Here is a 22958-nt window from a genome sequence, read left to right as displayed (position 1 = left end):
CAGCCGGTGGGAGAAATTGAGTTGCAGTCAATTTTTCATGGAGAGTGGGGGAAAGCCATTCACAAAGCCTTTTGTCTTCTGATGTTCCACAAGGATTCCTGTCCTGGCTCTGGGCCTTCTTTTGTTGGGCCAGAGATAACAGCTGTGGCAAACTAGAACCTTGCAGTTGGTAGTGCTGCTCGCTTGGGCAGTGATTTCCAGTTACAGAGCCAACACTTAAATAGTATCAGAGGGTAGCCGTGCATCTGAGGAAATGGGTATTCACCCACGAAAGCTCATGCTCCAAAACGTCTGTTAGTCTATAAGGTGCCACAGGATTCTTTGCTGCTTTAACACTTAAATATTACAACGTGGGATACAGGTATAAGTGAGATTACGGGATGCAGCAAGCTACAAGTACTTTATACTGTCTAAACACTTTTGTAACTCTAATACCTATTTTAACAGTACAATATACCGGTGAGCCCGAGTGGCTCTCTAGGCCCCTTGGCTCTTTATTTGTCAGGGATTGGCTGCGGCCTAGGGGCCTTGGCATGAGGTGGCACCTGGTCTGCCAGCATCACAGTTGAGGTCAGCCGGGTCAAAGCAGCACCGAGTCAAAGCATAACAAGTCAGATGTGGGCAAATGAAATAAAAGCAAAATGCATTCTAAGCTGCTCTTAACACTTTCAATGTCCTTAAAAACTTCTCACCCCAGGCTAGCTGGTTGCTTTTCAGCCAGGCTCTCCCCTTTGATCAGCGTTTCAGTCACTTGGTGGTGGTGGTGGTGTTTGTAGATGTAGGTGGAAGAGAGAGAGCATGGCAAATGTCTCCCTTTTATCATGTCCTTTCTTTCCTCTTGGCTTTGTCTCCCCTACTTTGGAGTCAGGTGAGCATTACCTCACCGCTGTCCCAAACTGCCCAAAGGAAGGGGGGTGACGCAAGGCTCTTACAGATTCTTTTGTTGCTGCCTAGGCCAGTGTCCATTGTTCCTGTGAAGTTGGGCTGGGTTTGTCCCATATGCCCTGATGAGGTGTGAAGTGCTTCTCTGTCCTTGGAGAGTTTTTGCCTGGGCGTGGTTTAAGCCATGAGGATACATTTTTAGCCTCATAACTATATACATGAAATTATAACCTATAACATTACTGTAACAATTACTATAACAACCATGTTCAGTGCATTATGAGCCTTCCGAAGACACCCAACATGACACACTTTGCACTGGATGCCACATAATCATTGTATAATGATGAATGTGGGGGTGTCGGGTGTTCCCCTGAGGAACAGAGTGTCACCACCTGGGCCACGATCCAACCCTGTAGCTGCCCTAGTACCCTCATCATGCAAAGATGCTGGGATGCTTGTCTCAAATGCAGTGTCCCGGCAGGCCTAAGTTGGCTGGAGGGGAAGGGGGTACTGGAGCAGTGCAGATGTTGTAGCCTCCTTGAGATGGCTCTGAACCTCCTGCTGGCCCCCATCCCTGTGGGGCAGTGTTCCCTGTACTCTGGGCAGCTACTCCAACCACCAGCAGGAAGTGTGCATTAATACAGCAGCCATTTCCGAGCACGGCTTCACTGGTGCTTTCCCTCACTGCAAGGGGGCCCTGCCACCTGGGAATGTGTCAGGCCCTGTGGGGAGCTCTGACCCCTGACCATGGGTTGGGCCCCACGGGAGAGGCTGTTGAGCCTGCTCCAGGGGTCCCCAAGCCTAGGCAGTAAAGGCTACTGTGGTTAGAGCCTGGAGTCCCAGCTTCGATCCCTGCCCAGGAATGTGGTGGAGCAGATGTTTCTGTGTGTGTAGGGGGGGTTCAGCAGCTGCGATTTGTGCTGTGGAAAGGGGGAGGGGAGCTCGGTGCCATGTGAGGCTCTATCTGCCCTCGAGAACAGTCTGAAACGCCGTCTCCCCCTTTCTTCCCCAACAATTCCCCCAGCAGAGTCCAGATCCCATGAGCCCAACGTCCCCAGCGAGCTCCTCCTCCCAGCTCCCCTCCTTTGCTGGGAGGCCCCTCTGTGCTGTCTGATGGCCCCTTGGGCGGGAGCCCAGATCCAGCTTGTTTCCTGTCCAGAAGCAGGGTTGCAAAGCTCAGCATTTCCCCTCTTTGGGTGCTGCCTGGCCAATCACTCTGCCTGCCCAAGGCCTTCTCCCCCAAGGGACCCCAGCTGCTCTAGGGCCGACATAGAATTAGGGAGTGGGGCTGCAGTAGCTGGGTGTGGCGGGTCCTGTGCTCACAACACAGGGTGAGGCCTAGGGCTGTGGCAGTGCTATTTGCACCAAGAGAGAAGGGGCTTCTGGCCAAGCAGAGCGGTGGGTAGAGATGTCCGGGGAGCCACCTCAACAGGGCTGGGTGCTGGGATCTCACTGCCCTGCATATGACTGGTGCGATGGCTCAGGGTGGGGTGCTTTCTCTGGCCTGCCAGGAGAAATGAGGCAGGGGGATGGATGTCAGGGCCTCACAGACAGGCTGGGGACACAGGAGAGATTGGTAGTGGCACATTTCTCAAGGGGAAGGCCAGCTGGGGCCACCCTGCAGCTAGAAAAAGCCCTAGAAATACCCACTGGAGCAAGCAGATGAGGCAGGGAAGAGAGGGCCCCAGTCATGGAAGCAGCGATGCAGGTCCCTTGACTAGGATCATGGGATCTGGCATCTGCTGCTGGTGATACTAAGTGCCCTGGGGAAATTGGCCGTCAGCGGTCAGGTTGAAGCAGCTATTTCCATACGTGCTATGGAAACACTATCACGTGGATCCAGCTGGAGTCAGAGGCAGAGGAGACACCAACACTCCTGGGGCAGGAATCTCATCATGCTGGGGGGGGGGGGGGAGGAGGTCACATGAACCTCAGGGTATGGACCCTGCTGGGAGTGTGAGTCCTGGCACTAGTGCCCAGGGCCTGGATCCTGCTTAGAGGGGATGAGAGAGAGCTGGGAGTGTGAATCCAAGCTGAGCTGTGGACAGCAACACTGCAACAGGGCCTGGTGCCCTGCTACTACATCTGAGATCTCTGCCTGCACGGGCACTGCCCTGCATGTAACTGGTGTGATGGCGCAGGGGCCTTGGTGCATGTGTGGGTGTCCAGTTGCACAGGGGGTAGTGGCCATGTATGTTGCCACACTGGGGTCAGCTGTGATTGAGAGGGGAGAGCACCCCCTATAGAGCCCGCTCCACAACATGGGGTGCAGGGTGTATGTTTTGGCCTGGAAGGCTGGTATCCAGGTGCAAAGGGATCAGTGTTGGGAATGGGGATTCAGCTGCGGGGCCAGGGGTTTCTGGTTGGGATGATTCGGCTGCGGGGGAGGGGGAGTTGCACGGTGGTTCTGATGGGACATGGGAGTGATCCAGGTTCAGAGGTGTGGGAGGGTTTGACGTGGAGGGATCCAGGTATGGGACAGGCAGGCTCAGCCCAGCAGGACACAAGTGTGTGTGGGGGGGGAAGGTTCTGTGTGGGAGAATCTGGGCGGGGGCAGCTCAGTGAGGGATCTGGGTGCACGCGGAATGGGATGGGGTGTGTGTGTGTCCAGGTGAAAGTGGTTGGGGCTCAGCAGGGGTTCCACATGTGTGGGGGATGGGGCTCAGAAGGGGGGGGTCTTGATGCAGGGGGATCACTGAGTGGGTGCAAGCACTGAGGGAGTGGGGGTTTAGTGTGGGGGGCCAGGGCTTGGCAGGGTGGTCCAGGTGCAACTCATTGGGGCTCAGTGGGGTGGGGTTCAGTGGGGTGGCCCAGGTGCGGGGGGGCTCAGCGGGTGATCTGGGTGCAAGGGGGTCCAGATGCAGTGGGATGGGGCTTGGCTGGCTGGGTCTGGGTGGGGATCCAGTGGGGGCATCTGGGTGCGGGAGGGTTGACGCTCAGTGTGTGTGTGGGTCCGGATGGAGGGGGAGGAGGTCCAGGTGCGGGGGGGGTGAGGTTCTGCGGGGTGGAGCCCGGATGGAGGAGGTCCAGGTGCGGGGGGTCGGCATGGGGGGAGGTCCAGGTGCAGGGGGGGTGAGGTTCTGCGGGGTGGAGCTAGGCGGGGGGGAGGTCCAGGTGCAGGGGGTGAGGCTCGGCGGGTGGAGTGCGGGGGGGCAGCTCCCCGCACAGTGCCCCCTCCCCCGCGGGGGCAGGAAGCCCGGGAAGCGTGCGGAGCTGCCTGCAGCCGGCAGTGGGGGAGGTCCCGGGGGTGGGTCTGACCCGGCCCGGCCGGGAGCAGCCCGCCCAGGGGAAGAGGAAGTCCCGGACTCCCCTCTCTCTCTCCACAACCCAGCCGGGATCAGCAGCTGGAGCGCAGCGCAGGTAGGAGCCGCGGCCGGGCCGCCCCCAGCCTGCCCTGTGCCGGCGGGGCCGGGGCGGGTCACAGCCCGCGGGCGGAGGCTGTGATGAGGCGGCCTGGCAGGGCCTGGCTCCACGTGCTGCCGCCACCGCTTCCGGCTCCTCCGTGCTCAGGGGGGTCGCTTGTCGCTCCCCTGAGCCCCCCTGGAGCGGAGGAACCCCCTGCCCCCCCTCCCGACGCTGTGGCACAGCTGGGCTCCTGCACATCCCAGGCAGGGCGTCCCCCCGTGCCCGTGGGGCTGGCTGGGCATTGGGGTAACGGAGCTTGGCTCAGGTGGGGAGATCGCCCTCCCCCCATCTCTAAAACCGAGGGGCTGGGAGTCAGCCCCCCTCCTAGGGCCTCCGCTAGAGCTGCCCCGGGTCAGAGACTCCAGAACAATTTGTATAGTGGGGGGGCTGAGAGCCACTGAACCACAGAACCACACTGTGACTCTTGTATATAATGGAAACTACTTCAAGCGGGGGAGGGGGTACGGCAGCACCCCAAGTTCCAGCACCTATGCTCTGGGTCCATCCCAGCCGGAGCGCAGAGGCTAGGGCCTGCAATAGCCACAGCTGGTAGTTGGTCAGAGCTAGGGTGACCAGATAGCAAATGTGAAATCGGGATGGGGTGGGGGGTAAGAGGAGCCTATTTATGAAAAAGATCCAAAAATCGGGACTGTTCCTATAAAATCGGGACATCTGGTCACCCTAGTCAGAGCTGTGATGCCCCCTCTCCTCCTGGGGCAGCTGGGGCCCCTTGAGCTGGGGGCACTGGGAACAGCACAACGGGAACCCCAAGTCAGGTCTTCGAAGGGAGACGTGTGTCCCGCTCTGGACCAGGCTGAGTCTGAGCTGAGCGCAGCACAGGGCTGCGGCACCATGGGGCCTGCCTACGCCCCATCCCTGTCTCGTCCGTGCACCCCATGGGGGTTAGTACATTCATCTGTGTGTGTCTGTCCCACTGTGGCAGGGCAGGGCTGTGACCCCTGTGACGGTGGTGCTGAGGCTCAGTGACTATGGGCTTGTCTACATGGGGATGCTGATGGCTGGAGCTATTGCAGAATAGTGGCCCCCACCCTTGCAGTGCTCTGTTCTGGAGCAAACGTCACTTGATTCTGGGTAATGGTTGCGTTTCCAAAGCAGAGCGACTGTGAGCAGAGCCCTGCGGGGAGCCATTCCCCAATAGCTGTTGCTGTCGGTTTCCTGGGTCAGAGCAGGGACTGGAACCCGTGGTCCAGGTGAGCACGCTACCCAGCGGGGTGGCCTTTGCTGCTGCTCCCTTGCTAGGCGGGCCCGTGTCCTTGCTCCGTAATGCCTGGTTACAAAGAGTGCAGTGCCACGCAGGACAAGCCACGCTCTAGCGTGGTTGGGATGCTGCCTCTCAGTGGAGTCAATGGGGCAGGGCATGTTCCAGACAGGGGCTGGCATGTGGGTGCAATTGAAAAGGGGCCATATAAGGCTTATGCCCAGGATAGCTGGCTCCCGTGTGTTCTGACCTTGCCACAGGACTTGCAGGGAACGTCTCCACTGTCACTAGGGTGACCAGACAGCAAGTGTGAAAAATTAGGACAGGGGGTGGGGGGTAATAGGAGCCTATATAAGAAAAAGGCCCAAAAATTGGGAGTGTCCCTATAAAATCGGGACATCTGGTCACCCTAACTGTCACGGATCGATAGCGTTGGTGCTATGCCCCCAGTTTTGGGACAATCTCTAGGAGGAACCCTTCAGTTTGTCCAACCCCCAAGGGGTTTCAGTCTTACTGCATGGGGTAGGTCTCACTACCTCCAGGGGCGGCTCTAGACATTTCACTGCCCCAAGCATGGCGGCATGCCGCGGGGGGCGCTCTGCAGGTCGCCGGTCCCGCGGCTCCGGTGGACCTCCCGCAGACATGCCTGCGGAGGGTCTGCTGGTCCCGCGGCTCCACCAAAGCCGCGGGACCAGCGGACCCTCTGCAGACACACCTGCGGGAGGTCCACCAGAGCCGTGGGACCAGCGGACCCTCCGCAGGCATGCCGCTGAAGGCAGCCTGCCTGCCGCCCTCCTGGCAACTGGCAGAGTGCCCCCTGTGGCATGCCGCCCCAAGCATGCACTTGGCGTGCTGGGGCCTGGAGCCGCCCCTGACTACCTCCTTCTGGTTAACCTCTGGGGCTGCAGCACTTGTGTTTCACAGCATGAGCTTTTCCTGGCGAGTCCAACTGAACTGGACTCCTGGGAGAGGCTAGGCCACTCTTCAGGGACTAATGCACCTCAGCCAGTGTTTGCGGTGACACACGCAGCGCTGGCAAACCAGGCATATTTATTAGTCACCTGTTACACAGCATGGGGTGACCTTAGGTCAACAGAGAAAACTGAAGGTTAAAGCATTGACCATTCTGGTCAGCCAGAGCCCGGCCAAGCTGGAACAAAGGCTAGACACATCCACAACTAGGTCGATGCAAGGCCGCCTACTTCAGCCTAACTTTGTAGCATAGACCAGGTCTCTTAGCCTGTCCTGAGAGCAAACAGTCCTTCCCCCGTCCCCTGGGTAACAATATGAAATATGGGGGAAACTGAGGCATGCATGGGCTTCATGAAAATTATTACAGAAAATTCCCACTTTGTCACATACCCTGCAGATGGAGGAGTGAATCCTAGCTCAGGCAGAGGTTCCTGCGGTGATGTGTACAGCTACTCGTGAATTATATATCCAGTGGCAGTGTAGACAGGCCCGCAGAGAGCTCCATTTATGAGCCGCTCTACTGCATCCTTCGGGCTAGTGCCAGGTTCTGTGGGTCCCCGAATCCAGCTGTGCCTGGCTCCGGAAGGGACAGACGTTGGCTTGGACACGCTAACATCTCCATGTACAGTATTACCCCTGGGCTAGCAGTGCATGCTGGGAGCATGGGCTGCTCCATGGGGTAATGGTGCTCTTGCCAGCCTTGGGACAGTGTCATGGGGAGGTGTTGGAAGGAGCCAGCTTGGAGTGAACAGTCGGTGGCGCTGTCTCCCAGCCTCGCAGACAGGTAGCGCTGGCTGTGGCTGGGCTCTCTGCAGCGTTGGTGCCCCATAGAGGTGGAAGGAGAGCAGAGAGGGCCTCCCTGTGTAGGAGTGGAGCTAGGGCTGTCCTTAGGCATAGGCAACATAGACAGCTGCGTAGGGCACCTGAAAATTTGGGGCACCACTGGGTCTTAGTGTCCACCGCTTATTTTCCTATCCCTGTTCTGACCCTTCCTGCAGGCTCCCACAGATGGCTGCTCTAACCTGGTGAGTCTTCCTTGGGAGGGAATCTAGTAGTTAAAAGTGAAAAAACCTCCAGCCTGCAAGACTTATTAGCACAACATTGAAACTGTTAAAGAGACATTCAAGGGGTAATACAGGCATTTGCCAACCCCAAGGTATATACTGACAGGTTTCAGAGTGGTAGTCCTGTTAGTCTGTATCAGCAAAAACAAGGACGAGTCCTTGTGTCACCTCAAAGACTTAACAAATTATTTGGGCATAAGCTTTTGTGGACTAGAACCCATTTCATCAGATGTCCACGAAAGCTTATGCCCAAATAAATTTTTATACTGTCAGTTTCTGACTTTACTGACAAAAACAGTTGTGCATTAATGTAATATTTACACAGAACATGTCAGTCTACAGGACCTTAGTTTAAAATTTGTTTTAAAAATATTTCATTAGTGAGCTGGTGAAGATTATAAAATCACATTTCTAAAAAATGCTTGCATAGAGCTTTAGATGCACAATCATCTTTAGCCTTAAATGTGTGGATCTTCAGACATAGTTTTTTAAATAAATCCTTCAAAAGACCTCCCTTATCTAAAATACACATTTTAATTACTATAGTTAAAAAAGTGCTTCCAAGTCTTCCTGTCCTTTCTGTCCATCCCTTCACCACCTCTCCCCCCACTCCCCACTGAAGAGAGCCCTTAAAGGGACAACAGTCCTTCCCTTCCAGATAGCTGGACAAAGAGTTCCCTTTCTTTACTTCTGACTATCCGACAAACTAGTTTTAAAAGAACCCTCCAGCAAAATCGGTACCTTAGTAAGACAAAATCCTTGTTATACCTAAAATCTTTGGAAACATATTTTTTTAAAGTTGGTGAAATTTCATAACCATGTTTCTTGTTATGGAGATCACACAAAGTAAATTACTGTTCCCTTTTTCTAAAAGCAATGAACATTGTTATGAACACACTAAACCTCTCTGATTAATTTAAAAGAATGTCTTTGTTTCAGTGAGTTAAATATGTAGTAATCTGGAATGCTGGCTTAAGATTTGAGTACATTTAAAATATAAATTTAACTTAGAAATACTGATGAAGAAAATGTAAAATAGAGAAGAGCTGCATCATGTATTCCATTATATGTAATGTTGTATTCAGCAGGACAGCTGACTCACCCTTACTATGAAGTTTTTGCAAATAAATCTCTGGCAAACTTCAGGGCATATCAAAAAACCTGTGACTGACATTTTTTATTCCCAAATTTTAGTGCTTTTAATTAGGTACTTTCTTCATGTCCATTCTGCATGAGGGAGAGTGCATGGAAGTCTCTGCGGGGAACTGTGGCTCTCCGCCACCATGAGGCAGGCTGGGCATCTCATTTTCCTTTGCTGTCAAGTCCCTCCTCCCCCTCCCCCACCAGGCTGTGAGCTTGGGCTGCCATCCGGCATAGGAGCACCAGTTTAATAATACTGCGTAGGGCCCCATAAATCCTAAGGACGGCCCTGAGTGGAGCACGCTAACCCTGGGGCCGAATCCTGCATGGGGGGATCTGGCAGGGAGAGACAGCCTGAATGCCTCAGGCTGGGCCCCCAAGACTGGTGGCAGCTTCAGAAACACGGGCCTTTCTGCCCCAGCGCAGCGTGTCTCTTGGGCTGGGGGTCCCACTGGACTCCTGTTTGCAGTGGGCAGTAGCTGGTGATGCCTCAAGGTAGATTCGGTGTGGTTCAGCGTCAGGGTGGCTGCTTGACCTCGCTCCCGGTACGCCCGGGACCCTGTGCAGGGAGTGGGACTTCCTCCAAGAGGCCTCTTGTGTTTCCCTGCTTTCTGCTGGAGTGTTGGCATGGCCCTATTGCAGTGAGCTGGGCCCATCCTGAGGTCTGGATCCCCTCCTCCCCCTGCCCTAAGAGCTGCTGCAGGGCCCCAGCTGCCCTCCAGTTGCAAAGGAGCATGGAGGGTGCTCCGGATCTCTTTGTGTTCCCATTTGATCCTCTTCTCCATCGTATGCCTTCCCCACCCCTTGCTGGGACATGCGGGTCTGGCTGTGTCAGCCCCAAAGGTGAGCAGCACGGCCAGCCCTGAAGCTGAGCTAGTCTGGGGTGGAGGGGGATGGTGCTACTGGAAACTATTTTGCAACCTCCGAGGTCAAAAAAAGTCCCGGGTGACTCAGCCGAGCTGCTGCTGGGTGTCTCGTGGGCAGAACTGCGGATCCTTGTTCCCTGGGTGGGTCTCTTATGCCGTGTGCCCCCCACAGCTGCAAGGCCGTCCCTGAGGTAAGCGGCTGGCTGGTATGGCTGCCGAGGTGCCAGCTGCATAGATGGCTGGAGCTCAGGGTGACTGTCTGGGTGCCAGGCTGGGGGTTGTTGGGGAGCTGGAGTCTGAGCCATAATTGCCTCCTCCCAGCTGGAGCGGGGGCTCCCGGCCGTGCCCATTCCTTCTCCAGAGCTGCTGGGAGTGCCCTGGCCCTGCTGCCTGTCTCTGCTGGCTCCAGCTCCTTCCTTCAGCAGGAGCCCCTTCCTCTCCTCCTTGCCAGGCGAGGAGTCCGTGCCCCCGCGCCTGGGCTGCTTGCTACAGCGTGGCTTCTGGTGCCCCTCGCATCTGAGTGGAGCGGGACGGGGTGGGATTGGATCTCTGTGCCCCTTGCCCTCGCCGCCAGGTGACTGACTCTCCCCTTCCCCGGCAGCGCCATGGGCTCTATGTTCCGCAGCGAGGAGGTCTGCCTGGCCCAGCTCTTCCTGCAGTCGGCCTCGGCCTACGCCTGCGTCAGCGAGCTGGGCGAGAGGGGGCTCGTGGAGTTCAGAGATGTATGTGCAGGGCAGGACGTGGTGCTCCCCTGGGGGGGCAGGGGTCCCTGGCTGGGGTGGGGGGAAGTGGCCGCGGGGGGGTTGGTTGAGATGTCTCATCTGCTATGGGGAAGAGTCAGGGTCCCAGAGTGGGAGAGGAAGGGGGCATGGGGAAGCCAGGATGTCGGGTGCTTATGGGGGCAGTGGGAGTTGGGGTTTGTCACTGGGGTGCTGTTGGGGGGGTAGGGGAAGTCAGGGTCTCTGACTGGGGAGGTGTCCAGGTGGCTGGTCCCAATAGGGGCAGGAATCGGGGTCCCTGACTGAGGGGTTGGGACTGTTGGGGTGGCTGGTCCCTAGTGGGGTGGGCAGGAGTAGTCGGGATCCCTGAATGGGGAGGTGGCTGGGTAGCTGATCCCAATAGGAACAGGAGTCGAGGTCCCTGACCGAAGTGCCGGGGCTGTTGGGATGGCTGGCCCCACCCTAGCCGCCTGGAGTCAGGGCCTCGTGCAGGGTTTGCTGCAGCTGGGCTCTGATGTATTGTCTCTGCTCCCCCAGCTCAACCCCAATGTCAACGCCTTCCAGCGGCGCTTCGTGGGCGAGGTGCGGCGTTGTGAGGACATGGAGAAAACCTTCAGTGAGTGTCAAGCCACTCTGGGGGAGGGGCTCCTTCTGGGGGCAGGGAGACTTTGTGGAAAGTCTAGGACATTGGGGACACTAGGGTGAGGGGAAGGGAGGGGAAGCTCTGGAGTGGTGGAGAGCCTGTGTGGGGGGGAAGGGTGTTGTCTCTCTGGGCAGGTGGGAACCAGGAGGTCTCTCTGGGATGGCGGGGGCTGCCCATGGGAATGGGAGCCTGGAGTGGTGGGATGGAGGGAGTCTGGGGTGGCAGAGGCCCAGTGATATGGGGTTAAGTTAGTTAAGTCCAAAGCAGACTGTGAAGAGTTACAAAGGGATCTCACAAAACTGGATAACTGGGCAACAAAAAGGCAGCTGAAATTCACTATTGATAAATGCAAAGTAATACACAGTGGAAAACATAATCCCAGCTATACCTATACAATGATGGGATGTAAATTAGCTGTTACCACACAAGAAAGAGATCTTGTTATCATGGTGGATAGTTCTCTGAAAACATCCACTCCATGTGCGGTGGCTGTCAGAAAAGTGGACAGAACATTGGGAATCATTAGGAAAGTGATAGATATTAAGACAGAAAAGATTATGTTGCCTCTGTATAAATCCACGGTACATCCACATCTTGAATACTGCGTGCAGATGTGGTCGCCCCATCTCAAAAAAGATGTATTGGAATTGGAAAAGGTTCAGAAAAGGGCATCAAAAATGATCGGGGGTCTGGAACAGCTTCCGTATGTGGAGAGATTAATCAATTGGGACTTTTCATCTTGGAAAAGAGACAACTAAGGGGGGATATGACAGAGGCCTGTAACATCATGAATTGTGTGGAGAAAGTAACTAAGGAAGTGTTATTTACTACTTCACATCTCATAAGAACCAAGGGTCACCCAATGAAATTAACAGGCAGCAGTTTTAAAACAAACAAACGGAAGTATTTCTTCACCCAATGCACAATCAGCCTGTGGGACTCGCTGCCAGGGGACGTTGTGAAGGCCAAAAATATAACGATTAAAAAAAGAACTAGATAAGTTCATGGAGGATAGGCCCATCAATGGCTATTAGCCCAGATAGTCAGGGACACAAGCCTGTGCTCTGGGGAGAGGGGGGTCTCCAGATGGGTACCTGATGGGGGCAGGCTGTGCATGGGCAGTGTTGATGGGCGCTGTGTCCCTGCTGCGCAGCATTCCTCCACCAGGAGCTGCGGAAGGCAGGGCTGGCACTGGGGCCCTGCCCTGAAAGCCCCCTGGCCCCTCTGCCCCGTGATGCCCTGCACATCCAGGAGCAGTCCGAGCAGCTGGCCCAGGAGCTGCGCGAAGTGAGCCGCAACCGGGAGTCACTGGGCGGGCGCCTGCGGGAGCTGCAGGAGTACGTGCAAGTCCTGCGCGAGGGGCAGCGCTTCACCGGCCAGCTGGTGAGTCCTCGTGCGGCGCCAGAGCAGTGGCCTTGGGGCTGAGGAGGGGGCTGGAGGGAGCAGAGGAGGGGCAGTGCAGAGAGGCCTGGGGGGCAGGGAAGGGATCATTGGAGCATGGGGTCCTGGGGCTGGGAGGGTGTGATGGGGTCCCTGGGATGTAACCTGGACTGGGGGGCTGCTGGAGAAGCAACCTGCATTGCTTCTCACACTGTGATGCTGATGCCAAGCTACAAACCTTGGCTAGGCACTGCACTTACACAGACATCCATAGGTAGAGACATGCCCAGCTGAGTTACATGAATGATCTCCCAGCCGCTCATGATCTCCTACCCAGTTCCCCCCCAGCTCCAGCCCTACGTTCCAGGACTATTCAAGGCCCTCTTGGGCAGTGCAAGTTCTTTAAGTAGTTCATCACTCCCTCTATGTGGAGTGGACACACAGGGGTAGGCAACCTATGGCACACGTGCCGAAGGCGACATGCGAGCTGATTTTCAGTGGCACTCTCACTGCCTAGGTCCTGGCCACAGCTCTGGGGGCTCTGCATTTTAATTTAGTTTTAAGTGAAGCTTCTTAAGCATTTTAAAAACCTTATTTACTTTACATACAACAATAGTTTAGTTCTATATTATAGACTTATAGAAAGAGACCTTCTAAAAACATTAAAATATATGACTGGCATGCGAAACCTTAAATCAGAGTGAATAAATGAAGACTCGGCACATCACTTCTGAAAAGTTGCCGACCCCTGCACTAGCCTTTGTAACCTGAGCTGAGATTTCCTAAGCACTTCAACCAAAGCACACTGTGTTAGGTAAAATATAAAACAGATTTATTAACTACAGAAAGATCGATTTTAAGTGACTATAAGTAGCAGGCACAGAGATCAAAGTTGGTTACTTAAGAAATAAAAATAAAATAAATTTGCAATCTAAGTTCTGCAAACTAAACAGGATTTGAATCAAGCAGTGTCTCACTCTGACTGATGGCACAATCAGGTTACAGATCCACAATGCACAGGCTGAGACTCTTTTCCAGCCTGGGACCACCCTCCCCAGTTCAAAGTCTTTGTCCTCCAGACGTTTCCCCTCCCAACTCAAGTCAACACCTGGAAGAAAGAGGGCAAGTGATGATGTCACTGTCTCTCTTTTACAGCTTCTTCCAGCTTGCTGGAAAGATCTTTGCTGTGACATGGGGATCAGGCAGTCCCCATTGGCCAAGCAGTCTCCACTGCATACATGCTCTCTCCGAGAAGTCTCTGGGATGGCGGTTGGGAGAGTGGATTCCCTTTAATGGGCCATCAGCACATCTATCTGGTCCTTTGTTGCAATTGAAAGGTTGGCTGGAGGCATCTCCGAGCCTCACAACTATTTCAGTAACACATGTAGCAATGCTTCATAACTTCACATACAATGAGAGCACAGACAATCAAATGGTATTTATGTTCAACAGATCAAGATTTTTAAAATAATACCTCACATGACTCATAGACTCTAGGACTGGAAGGGACCTCGAGAGGTCTTTGAGTCCAGTCCCCTGCCCTCATGGCAGGACCAAATACTGTCTAGACATACTATAGACATACTATAACTATATGACAGTCAAGAATATGGTAGTTCCAGGGTGCTACTTTGAGGTATAGAGGGGCAGAATGGAAAGGAATCTGGGAGGCAGAGAGGAGATGGGTGGAGTGGGGGTGTCCTAGAGGTTGGGGGGCAGGGAGGGGTGGAGTGGGTAACCCCCAGGGCTGGGCACTGGTGTGTGTGGGGAGGCCTTTGGTGTGGGGGCCAATGGTGGATTCCTGGGGAAGAACAGAGAGGTTGCCAGGCAAGGAGGGGAGCACCGTGGCGCCAGTTGCCTGGGGAAGGGGGAAGGAAGGGGCCCCGTTGGGTTGGGCAGCTCCCTTGATGGTCTCTCTCCCATGTGGCAGGCATCACTGGGCTCCCCCGCCCGGCCCCGCGCCCTCTCGGACCAGGAGCCCCTGCTCAACCCATCCATGGCACCGCGACTCGATGTGAAAGTCAAGTGAGTTGGTTCCAGAGCGGGTGGGATGAGTTACAGATGGGGCAGCAGCCGTGAGGCAGGCCCCTCCTGGAACACAGGGCAGCAGCTGTGGGGCAGGCCCCATCTGGGACAATGTGGGGGTGGGAGGGAAAGCGGGGCTGTGCCTGGGACACGACGGGTTCTGTGGTAATGCCATGGATGCCGTGGCGCCCTTGGGTGCTGTGGAGCTGTTCTGCCTTGGGATGCCAGCGCCCCCCCCTTGGCTGTCGCTTCTCTCCCCTCCCCCAGCTTTGTGGCAGGCGTGATCCACCCGTGGCGGGTGACCTCCTTTGAGCGGCTGCTGTGGCGCGCCTGCCGCGGGTACCTCATCGCCAACTTTGTGGAGATGGCGGAGCCCATGGAGGACCCAGCCACGGTGAGTGCGGGTTGGGAAGGGGGGTTGCACGAATGGTGGTTGGAGCAGGTCTGGGTGTCTGTGACAGGGGCAGGTCTGGAGAGGAGGTGGGTGGATCTGAGTGGGGTGGGGCTGGGGGGGTTTCTCTGGAACCTGGGAGCATGGGACGGGGTGGTTTGTAGGCACCCCTGTGCTGTGCTGAGGCTCATGGATATTGTGTTCCCCCCGCAGGGTGAGAGCATCACCTGGGTTATCTTCCTCATTTCGTACTGGGGGGAGCAGATCGGACAGAAAATCCGCAAGATCTCGGACTGGTGAGTGCTGGCCCCACCTGCCCCGTCTCCTCGCTATCTGTCTGCCTGCCTGTCCACGCCCCTAGCAATTCCTGCCCCAAGTGTCGGCGCTCCATATGCCTGCTGCTGCGTGAGGGGTCCCGGTGCCACACCGGAGCTGCTCTTGTTCCTGTCTGGGGAGCTAGGAGGCTGGGGGAGTGTCTTAGGGGCAGCCCCTCGCCTGGTGTGGCTGTTCCCTGGGGGGAATGGGAGCAGAGTGCCAGGGCCCCCTCCAGCCGGCTGTCCCAACTCCTCTTGCCCATAGAAGGCGCAGAATTGATGATAGTCGTTTGTGCCTCACCACGAAACCTCTCCCTCCCCCCCCATGTCCAGTTTCTCCCCCACACAACTCAGCCCCCCTCTCTGCCAACATGTCCCCCCTCACTTGTGTGTGTCTCTCCCAGCTTCCACTGCCACGTGTACCCCTACGCCGACAGGGAGGCCGACCGGCTGGAGGTGCTGAGTGGGCTGCTCACCCAGATCAACGACCTCAACACGGTGAGATGGGGGACCTGTGTGTGGGGCCCTGGGGACACTCCCCAGTCAACAACCTCACTGCAGTGAGATGGGGGAGCTGTGGGGGGTGGGTGGGGAGGACAGTCCTGCTCAACAGCCTCGAGCGTTACGGGTCCCAGGCTGTAAGGGAGGTGGGCAGCAGTTGAAGCCCCTACCAGGGTGGAGAAGAAACATTGGGCTGGGGGACCCCAGCTGTGTTGGAATATTGGGGGGGGGTTGGTGTCTGCCCCTGTGAACCTCCCTCCCGCCGGCAGGTGCTGGGGGAGACGGAGCAGTACCTGTCCCAGGTGCTGCAGAAGGTGGTGCTGATGCTGCCAGCCTGGCGCGTGAAGGTGCAGAAGATGAAGGCCATCTACCTCATCCTCAACCAGTGCAGCTTCAACGTCATCGAGAAGTGCCTCATCGCCGAGGTGTGGTGCCCCGTGCGTGACCTGCCACAGGTGCAGGAGGCCTTGCGCCACGGATCGGTATGTGCCTCTGCCTGCCCCCCCACCACATCCTCCCCCCACGCCATGGATTGGTACATGTCCCACCCTCCATGGATCAGTATGTACCTCCACCCATCCCCCCCCTCCACAAATCGGTATGTGTCCCGTTGTCTTCCCCTCCCACCTCCCCACAGATTGGTACGTGCCTCCACCCCGCCCCACCCCATGGATCAGTACATGCCTCTGCCTGCCCCCCTGCCTCCCAATGGATCAGTATGTGCCTCTGCCTGTCCCCCCATGCCACGGATGCCCATGCCACGGATTGGTACATGTCCACGGATCAAAACATGCCTCCACCCCCCGAACCAGTCCATGTTCTCCCCTCTCCACGGATTGGTAGGTGTTTCCCCTGCCCACCCCTCCTACTATGCTGCATTTCCCGCCCTGCCCTGCCCTTCCCTCCTCTGGCTGTGCCCCAGGACAAGCCAGCCCCTGCCTGCTCCCCAGCTGGCAGTGGGGGGGGGGGGTGGATTGGTGTTGCCTCGAGGCTCCCTGGTCCCAGGCCCACCTTCCCTTGCAGCACAAGAGTGGCTCGGGGGTGGAGTCGTTCGTGCACCGGATCCCCAGTTCTGAGAGCCCTCCCACCCTCATCCGCACCAACAAGTTCACCGCCGGCTTCCAGAACATCGTCGACGCCTATGGGGTCGCCAGCTACCAGGAGGTGAACCCGGGTAAGGGACCCCTGGGGCCACCCTCCCACCCTCCCGCCCTCAAGTTGCATCAGAGCCAGCATCCCCTACAGGGGAAAAGCCCCATGGCCCATTTCCAGCCCCCATGAGCCAGCCAGGCTCTGCCCTGGGGACAGATCAGAGCTGGTGCCCCCAAGAAGGGAAAGACCCTGTGTCTGGGCTGTGGCAGGGTGGTCTGGGCCCGTGTGGGGGTGAAGGGCCCATGTGGGGTGGGAGGGCCTCTCTGACATGTTCCCTACCCCCACAGCGCCCTACACCATCATCACCTTCCCCTTCCTGTTTGCTGTCATGTTCGGGGACGTGGGCCATGGGCTGCTGATGTTCCTTTTTGCCCTCTGGATGGTGCTGGCCGAGAGCAGCTCCCGCCTGAGGGAAGCACGCAATGAGGTGAGCGAGGGGGGGAACTGCTTTGGAGGTGGGGAGGATGGGGGAGGGCGGGGCTGTTGCGAAGCTGTGCCTCTCTCTGTCTGTCTGTCCGTCCGTCCCCAGATCTGGCAGACGTTCTTTGAGGGGCGCTACCTGATTCTGCTCATGGGGGCCTTCTCCGTCTACACTGGCTTCATCTACAACGAGTGCTTCAGCAAGGCCACCGCCATCTTCCCCTCTGCCTGGAGTGTGGCCACCATGGTCAACCACTCCAACTGGAGGTGGGCATTGCCCCCCGCGGGACCCCTGCCTGGTACCCTGCTCCCCTCTGCAGGACCCCCGCCTGCTCCCCTGTTCCCCCCCATGGGACCCCCACCTGCTCCCCCCTGCGGGATCCCCGCTTGCTCTCCTGCCTGGTACCCAGCTTTCCCTGCAGGACCCCACCTGCTACCACCCCATGGGATCACCACCTGGTACCCTGTCCCCATCTGTTATCCCCCACAGGGTCCCTGTTCTCATACCCCCTGCCTGCTCCCCCACCTGCTACCCTGTTGTCCCTGCCCCAGGACCCCCGCCTGCTCTCCTGCCATGTACCTGGCTCATCAACCCCCATGGGACCCTGTCTGCTACCCCCCCACACCTGCTACCTCCCACGGGGTCCCTCTTCTCTCATACCAGCCTGCTCCCCTGTCCCCATACCCGTTACCCACCTGTGGGCTCCTCCTCCCTTCTATCCCATTCCTGACTCCCCACACCCATGTGCCCCCTCCCTGCCCTGCGTCAGCGCTGCCTCCCCTCGTACTGCCCCGCCTGCAGATCCGTGCCCCCAACTCTGCCCAGCGCCTCCCCCCGGCACTGACACCCCCCTGTCCCCACAGCTCTGACTACTTATCCAGCCACGCCTTCCTCACCCTGGACCCCAACGTCACTGGAGTCTTCAAGGGGCCCTACCCCTTCGGGATCGACCCGGTGAGTAGGGAGGGATGGGGGGATATGCTGGCTAACTGTCTCCCCTGCCAGACACACCACTCCACTCTGCTCCCTCACACTGGGAGCTGCATGCCCACCCTGGCTCAGACGCCTCCTCTCACTTGGCTGCAGGTCTGGAGCTTGGCCAACAACCACCTGAACTTCCTGAACTCCTTCAAAATGAAGATGTCAGTGATTCTGGGCATCATCCACATGAGCTTCGGGGTGCTGCTCGGCGTCTTCAACCACCTGTGAGTTGAGGCTGCCGACACCCACCCGCCTTGCCCACCTGTGCCCCCTCGCTTCAGCCTGGCAGGCCATGTGCCCCAGAGGAGAGGGCTACGGAGCCTGGCTCATCCCCTACTCTGGCCCCATCCTTTCTTTGTGCCTGGGGATCTGCATCTGCAGGAAATCCTGGCCCTGGTGGTGGAAGGATATTGGCCAAGGATTGGCACCTGAGCCTGGGGCCCTGCCTGCCGACAGCCCCTCACTGGGATGGAGCCCCAGCCCCTCGGGCAGTCAGTGGCACTGCTCTGAACTGGCCTGGCACCAGTGCCACGTGTCTCTGTGCAGGAATGGCTCCCTGGGGCTGGCATCAGGGCCAGTGCCCAGTGCAGATGGGGCTTGTTGTAGCTCCTTGGGGCTTTGTGAGATGTGAGCTGGCCGTGTTGCCAGGCTGGGGAGGAAGCCTGCCAGGGCTGCTCTGGGGCTCCTGCTGCCAGGAAGGGATGTGCCCCCAACTCTGCTGCACTGCCTGACTCCCCAGCCTAGTCCCCCAGGGCACACCCTGAACCCCTGGCAGCCCAGAGCCAGCCATCCTTGGTGCTGGGATCCTGCCTGTCAGGATTGCCGCGCTCAGCTCCAGCCAGGGCAGCCGTGCAGGGTCCCAGACCACCTCGCAAGGGTGCTGCTTCCTCCATGGGGGCGGGCAGCCCGGCTATGCCCGACTCCCCTCTCGCTGGCACACAGGCACTTCAGGCAGTGGTACCAGGTGGTACTGGTCTTCCTGCCCGAGGCGTTCTTCCTGCTGGCACTCTTCGGCTACCTCGTCTTCATGATCTTCTACAAGTGGATCACGTTCAGTGCTGTCAACTCCCTGCTGGCACCCAGCATCCTCATCCACTTCATTGACATGTTCCTGTTCACCGAGAACCCTGACAACCACCCGCTGTATCCGGGACAGGTAACCCTGACAACCACCTGCTGTGCCCGGGTCAGGTAACCCCGACAACGTTTGCTGTGCCCGGGATTGGTAGCCCGCACAGGTAACCCTGACAACCCCTCTACTGGAACGGGTCACCTCGACAACTGTTTGCTGTGCTTGGGATGGGTCACCCCAACACAACTTACTGTGCCCAGGTCAGGTAACTCTGACAACTACCAGCTGTGCCTGGGACAGGTAACCCACACAGGTAACGCCGACAACCACCTGCTGGCCCAAGATGGGGAATCCTGATGGCTGCTCCCTGCTCTGCCCGGGATGGGGAACCTCCACACCAGGCTAGCATCTGCAGCTGCTTTCCACTGCCCCACCCAGTCCAGTTCCCACCTGCTTCCCAGATCAGACCAAAAGGCCCATCACTCCTGGCCCAGCCCTGCTCTCTGACCAGCCCTCAGGCTGGTGTGGTGGGACCCAACCTCCGGATCTCACGTGCTGCTCACCCCCTGGGGCTGCTCCAGGTCTGCCACCCATCCTGGGCACACAGGCAGCACAGCCCAGCCAGCTGGGCCTCGGAACCAGCTCCTCAGCTGGCTGTGGGTGCCTTGTGCGTCTCTGTTAGCCCCTTCGGGGCCGAGGGACATGGGCCGAGGCGTGTGCTGAACCGGCCATTTGACTCTGCACAAAGTACGAGAGCTACAAAGCTTTGCACAGAAACCGTCCTGCCTGAGGCCCCGGGTCCAATCTTCCTCCCATGGGCCTTGGGGCTGGGCAGCCCCTCCACAGCCAGGGCCCCCTGGCCAGAGCAGCAGCCACGTGATTCGAGGCGGGAGTGCAGCTCGGTGTGGAGAGTGGGGTGTGCTTCGGGCCGGGTGGAGCCAAAGGCCTGGATTGCTCTGTGCCAGCGTCTCTGCTGGAGGCATCGCACTGGGTGCCGAGAATGGCTGTGCTAGTCCCCTGAGGAGGGCGGCACGCTCTAGCAGAGGGGAGCCCCTGGAACAACATGGGGTTCACTGCCTGATGCGGCCAAATCCCTTGCCTGTCACAGGGCCCATCCATCCATCCGCCTGCCAGCACAGCTCACACCAACAGGCCCCTCCGGCCTGGTATCTCCCCCTCACTAGCCTGGTAATCTCCCGCTTTGCACCATGCCCAGGCTGGATCGGACTGACGGCCCCCCTAATCTGGTACCTCCCCCCCTCTCCCCACTGCAGGTGACGGTGCAGAACGTCCTGGTCGTCCTAGCTCTGGCCTCTGTGCCTGTCCTGCTCCTGGGCACGCCCGTCTACCTGTGGTGCCAGCACCGCCGCAGGGGGCACCCTCATCTTGGGGTAAGGGGCTGGGCTGGCGGCAGGGTTGTGGGGCTCTGTGGGACCTCTCCAAAGGGAGCTGCAGGTGCCGTGGGGATGGGGGCTGTGACCTGTGGGGTGTGTCCCCCACCTCTCCTGTCTGATGTGTGGCTCTGGGCTCTACACAGCTGGGCTCACCTGGGGATGCCGGGGAGCACCAGCCGCTGCTGAGCTCACAGGAGCCGGGAAACTCGGTGAATGCGATGAACGCCGACATGGAGCGTGGCGGGCATGGCCCTGAGGCTGAGGTGAGATCCCTGGGGCACTGTGATGGCTGGGGAGAGGGACGGGTTTAACGCCACTGGGTGCCGGGACAGTGGCTGGCCCCGCTGCCCTGCCAGTCCCATTCAGCATGGGGGAGCCCCGCAGCGGCTCTGGCCCTGACCACTTTCCAATCTGGGGGCTGGAAATGTCGCTGTACTGAGATGGGGCAGGGCCATTCAGAGGGGTGGGGCTTGACAAGCCGCTGCCCATCCCCCCAGCATGAGACAGAGCGGCCCCGCAGTGGCCAGGAGACCCCGAAGTTATGAGCATCAGGGATGGGATTAGCCCCCCCGCCCATCCCAGTCTTCTCTCTCACCGCTCAGCAATGCCCTCACCAGCGCTCTGGGTGGGCACAGGGGGCAGGAATGGGCAGCTGCTGGGTGGCTGAGCTCCCATGTAGCCTGTGATCTGTGGGCTGTCCCTCTCCAGCACTGTGAGATCCAGCCCCAGCTGGGTAGCTCCAAACGGTATGTGTCTGCCTGGGCCCACGGCCTGTGGATGGGCCTGGGGTCAGCTCAGCGTGCCAAGGGTGGAGAAGAGTGGCCGGGCATGGTGCCCTGCTCCCCCCATGTGGTGCTGCCCTCCGCCCCTCTGTGCTGCCATTCACCCCATTCCACTGCCTTGGTGTCTCTCGCAGTTTGAATTCTCTGAAGTCTTCATGCACCAGGCCATCCACACCATCGAGTACTGCCTGGGCTGCATCTCCAACACGGCCTCCTACCTGCGCCTGTGGGCGCTCAGCCTGGCCCATGCCCGTGAGTTGGGAGTAGGGGGTTGGGGGTCTCAGCCTCCTACCTGAGCTCAGCCTGGTCCACACATGCTTTGTGGCCCCTCATGCAGATCCCTGGAGGGAAGGGGAGGAGGTTATGGGTGGCTGTGGGGGTGGGAGGGAAGCCTGTGGGGGCAGGTGACGAGGCGGGGTGGGTGGCAAGGTGGGGCGGGAGGTGTAGAGCTGGGAGGGAGGCTTGTGAGGGGCAGGGTGACGGTGGGTGATGAGGCGGGGCGGGAGGTGTGGGGAAAGGGGAGCATGGGAGGGAGGCCTGTGGGGGCAGGGGCGGGGCATATGGGGGAAGGGGGCCGTGCCCAGCTCTGACCCCCCCCAGTGCCCCTGCAGAGCTGTCGGAGGTGCTGTGGACCATGGTGATGCGGAACGGCTTTCTGCTGCACATCTACGTGGGCGGGGCGCTGCTGGTGCCCGTCTTCGCCTTCTTCGCTGTGCTGACGGTGGCCATCCTGCTGGTGATGGAGGGGCTGTCGGCTTTCCTGCACGCCCTGCGCTTACACTGGTGAGCCCCCGGCCTGTACTCCCAGTGGGGGGAGCGGGGAACTGCCCTGGACTCGGGGGGGCAGCCCCTGGGATGGGGGAGGCCCTGGTCAGTTTTGGGGGGTGATGTCTGCGCTGACCCCCCTTTTCTCCCCTCCCGTGTTGTTTGCAGGGTGGAATTCCAGAACAAGTTCTACGTGGGCGCCGGGTACAAGCTGAGTCCCTTTGCCTTCCCCGCTGACAGCTGGGAATAGGGCCAGCCTGGCCCCTCAGCACCAGGTGTCCCCCACCACCCTAACCTCAAAGGGATGGTGCCCCCTCCTGCCCTGTTCTGGGGCAGGGGGCTCCCTTTGGGTTTGTACCTTCTACCCTGGCTGCTGCTCCCCCACCCCACAAGCCTGGCGCTGTTTCGCCTACCCCACCCTGCCCCTCCCCTCCCCTTTGGTCTGATGCTGTTATCTGCTGCCTGCCGGAGCCTGGTGCTCCCTGCCTTGGCACAGATTACTTCTGTCCTGTCTTTTGTACGATTAAAGAGTGAAACATCCCCGTCCCTGTTGGTGTGTAATGGGAAACTGCTGGGCCTCTGGTGGTGCTCACGGGGCCTGGCCAGCTGAGCTCCCGGCTCAGGAGCGTGAACCTGCCCTGCCCTCTGCCTGGGCAGCTCTCCCAGCATGTCTCACTCGAGGGGCACCTTGCACAGCCCCCGCAGGAGTGGCGCTGCAGTTACTCTACACTGGCACCAGCTGGCGCTGTCTCCCCTTGCTAAACTGGTCCAGCACCCCTGGGTGTGGATCATGTGCCAGGCCAGCTGGGGCCAAGGTTCCGTTGCACCCTGGTCAGCACTGGCTGGGAGGGAAGGGGGTGCTGAAGG

General features: G+C 58.5%; 1 protein-coding gene across 4 annotated transcripts; it reads left to right on the top strand.

Annotated features, from left to right (window-relative positions):
• The first annotated feature begins 4110 nt into the window (after positions 1 to 4110).
• TCIRG1 (T cell immune regulator 1, ATPase H+ transporting V0 subunit a3) lies at positions 4111 to 22341 on the top strand. Of its 4 annotated transcripts, XM_030561920.1 has the most exons (21): positions 4111 to 4245; positions 5407 to 5501; positions 10153 to 10273; positions 10808 to 10886; positions 12067 to 12296; positions 14224 to 14318; positions 14586 to 14712; positions 14923 to 15005; positions 15428 to 15521; positions 15794 to 16006; positions 16548 to 16698; positions 16964 to 17103; positions 17206 to 17363; positions 17961 to 18051; positions 18184 to 18302; positions 19021 to 19234; positions 20425 to 20541; positions 20688 to 20807; positions 21461 to 21578; positions 21938 to 22109; positions 22260 to 22341. In XM_030561920.1, the coding sequence occupies exons 3-21, from the start codon at positions 10157 to 10159 to the stop codon at positions 22339 to 22341; spliced, it is 2520 nt and encodes an 839-aa protein (XP_030417780.1). In that variant the 5' UTR covers positions 4111 to 4245; positions 5407 to 5501; positions 10153 to 10156. The 4 variants fall into 4 exon arrangements, with proteins under 4 accessions (XP_030417780.1, XP_030417778.1, XP_030417779.1 ...); XM_030561918.1 differs by lacking the exon at positions 5407 to 5501; XM_030561919.1 differs by lacking the exons at positions 4111 to 4245; positions 5407 to 5501 and adding an exon at positions 9680 to 9742.
• The last annotated feature ends 617 nt before the right edge of the window (positions 22342 to 22958 follow it).

Source organism: Gopherus evgoodei, chromosome 4 (assembly GCF_007399415.2).
Source record: "Gopherus evgoodei ecotype Sinaloan lineage chromosome 4, rGopEvg1_v1.p, whole genome shotgun sequence".
Taxonomy (NCBI): domain Eukaryota; kingdom Metazoa; phylum Chordata; order Testudines; family Testudinidae; genus Gopherus; species Gopherus evgoodei.
The sequence above is the reverse complement of the archived record's forward strand: the minus strand, read 5'-3'. Positions and strand labels throughout refer to the sequence as shown.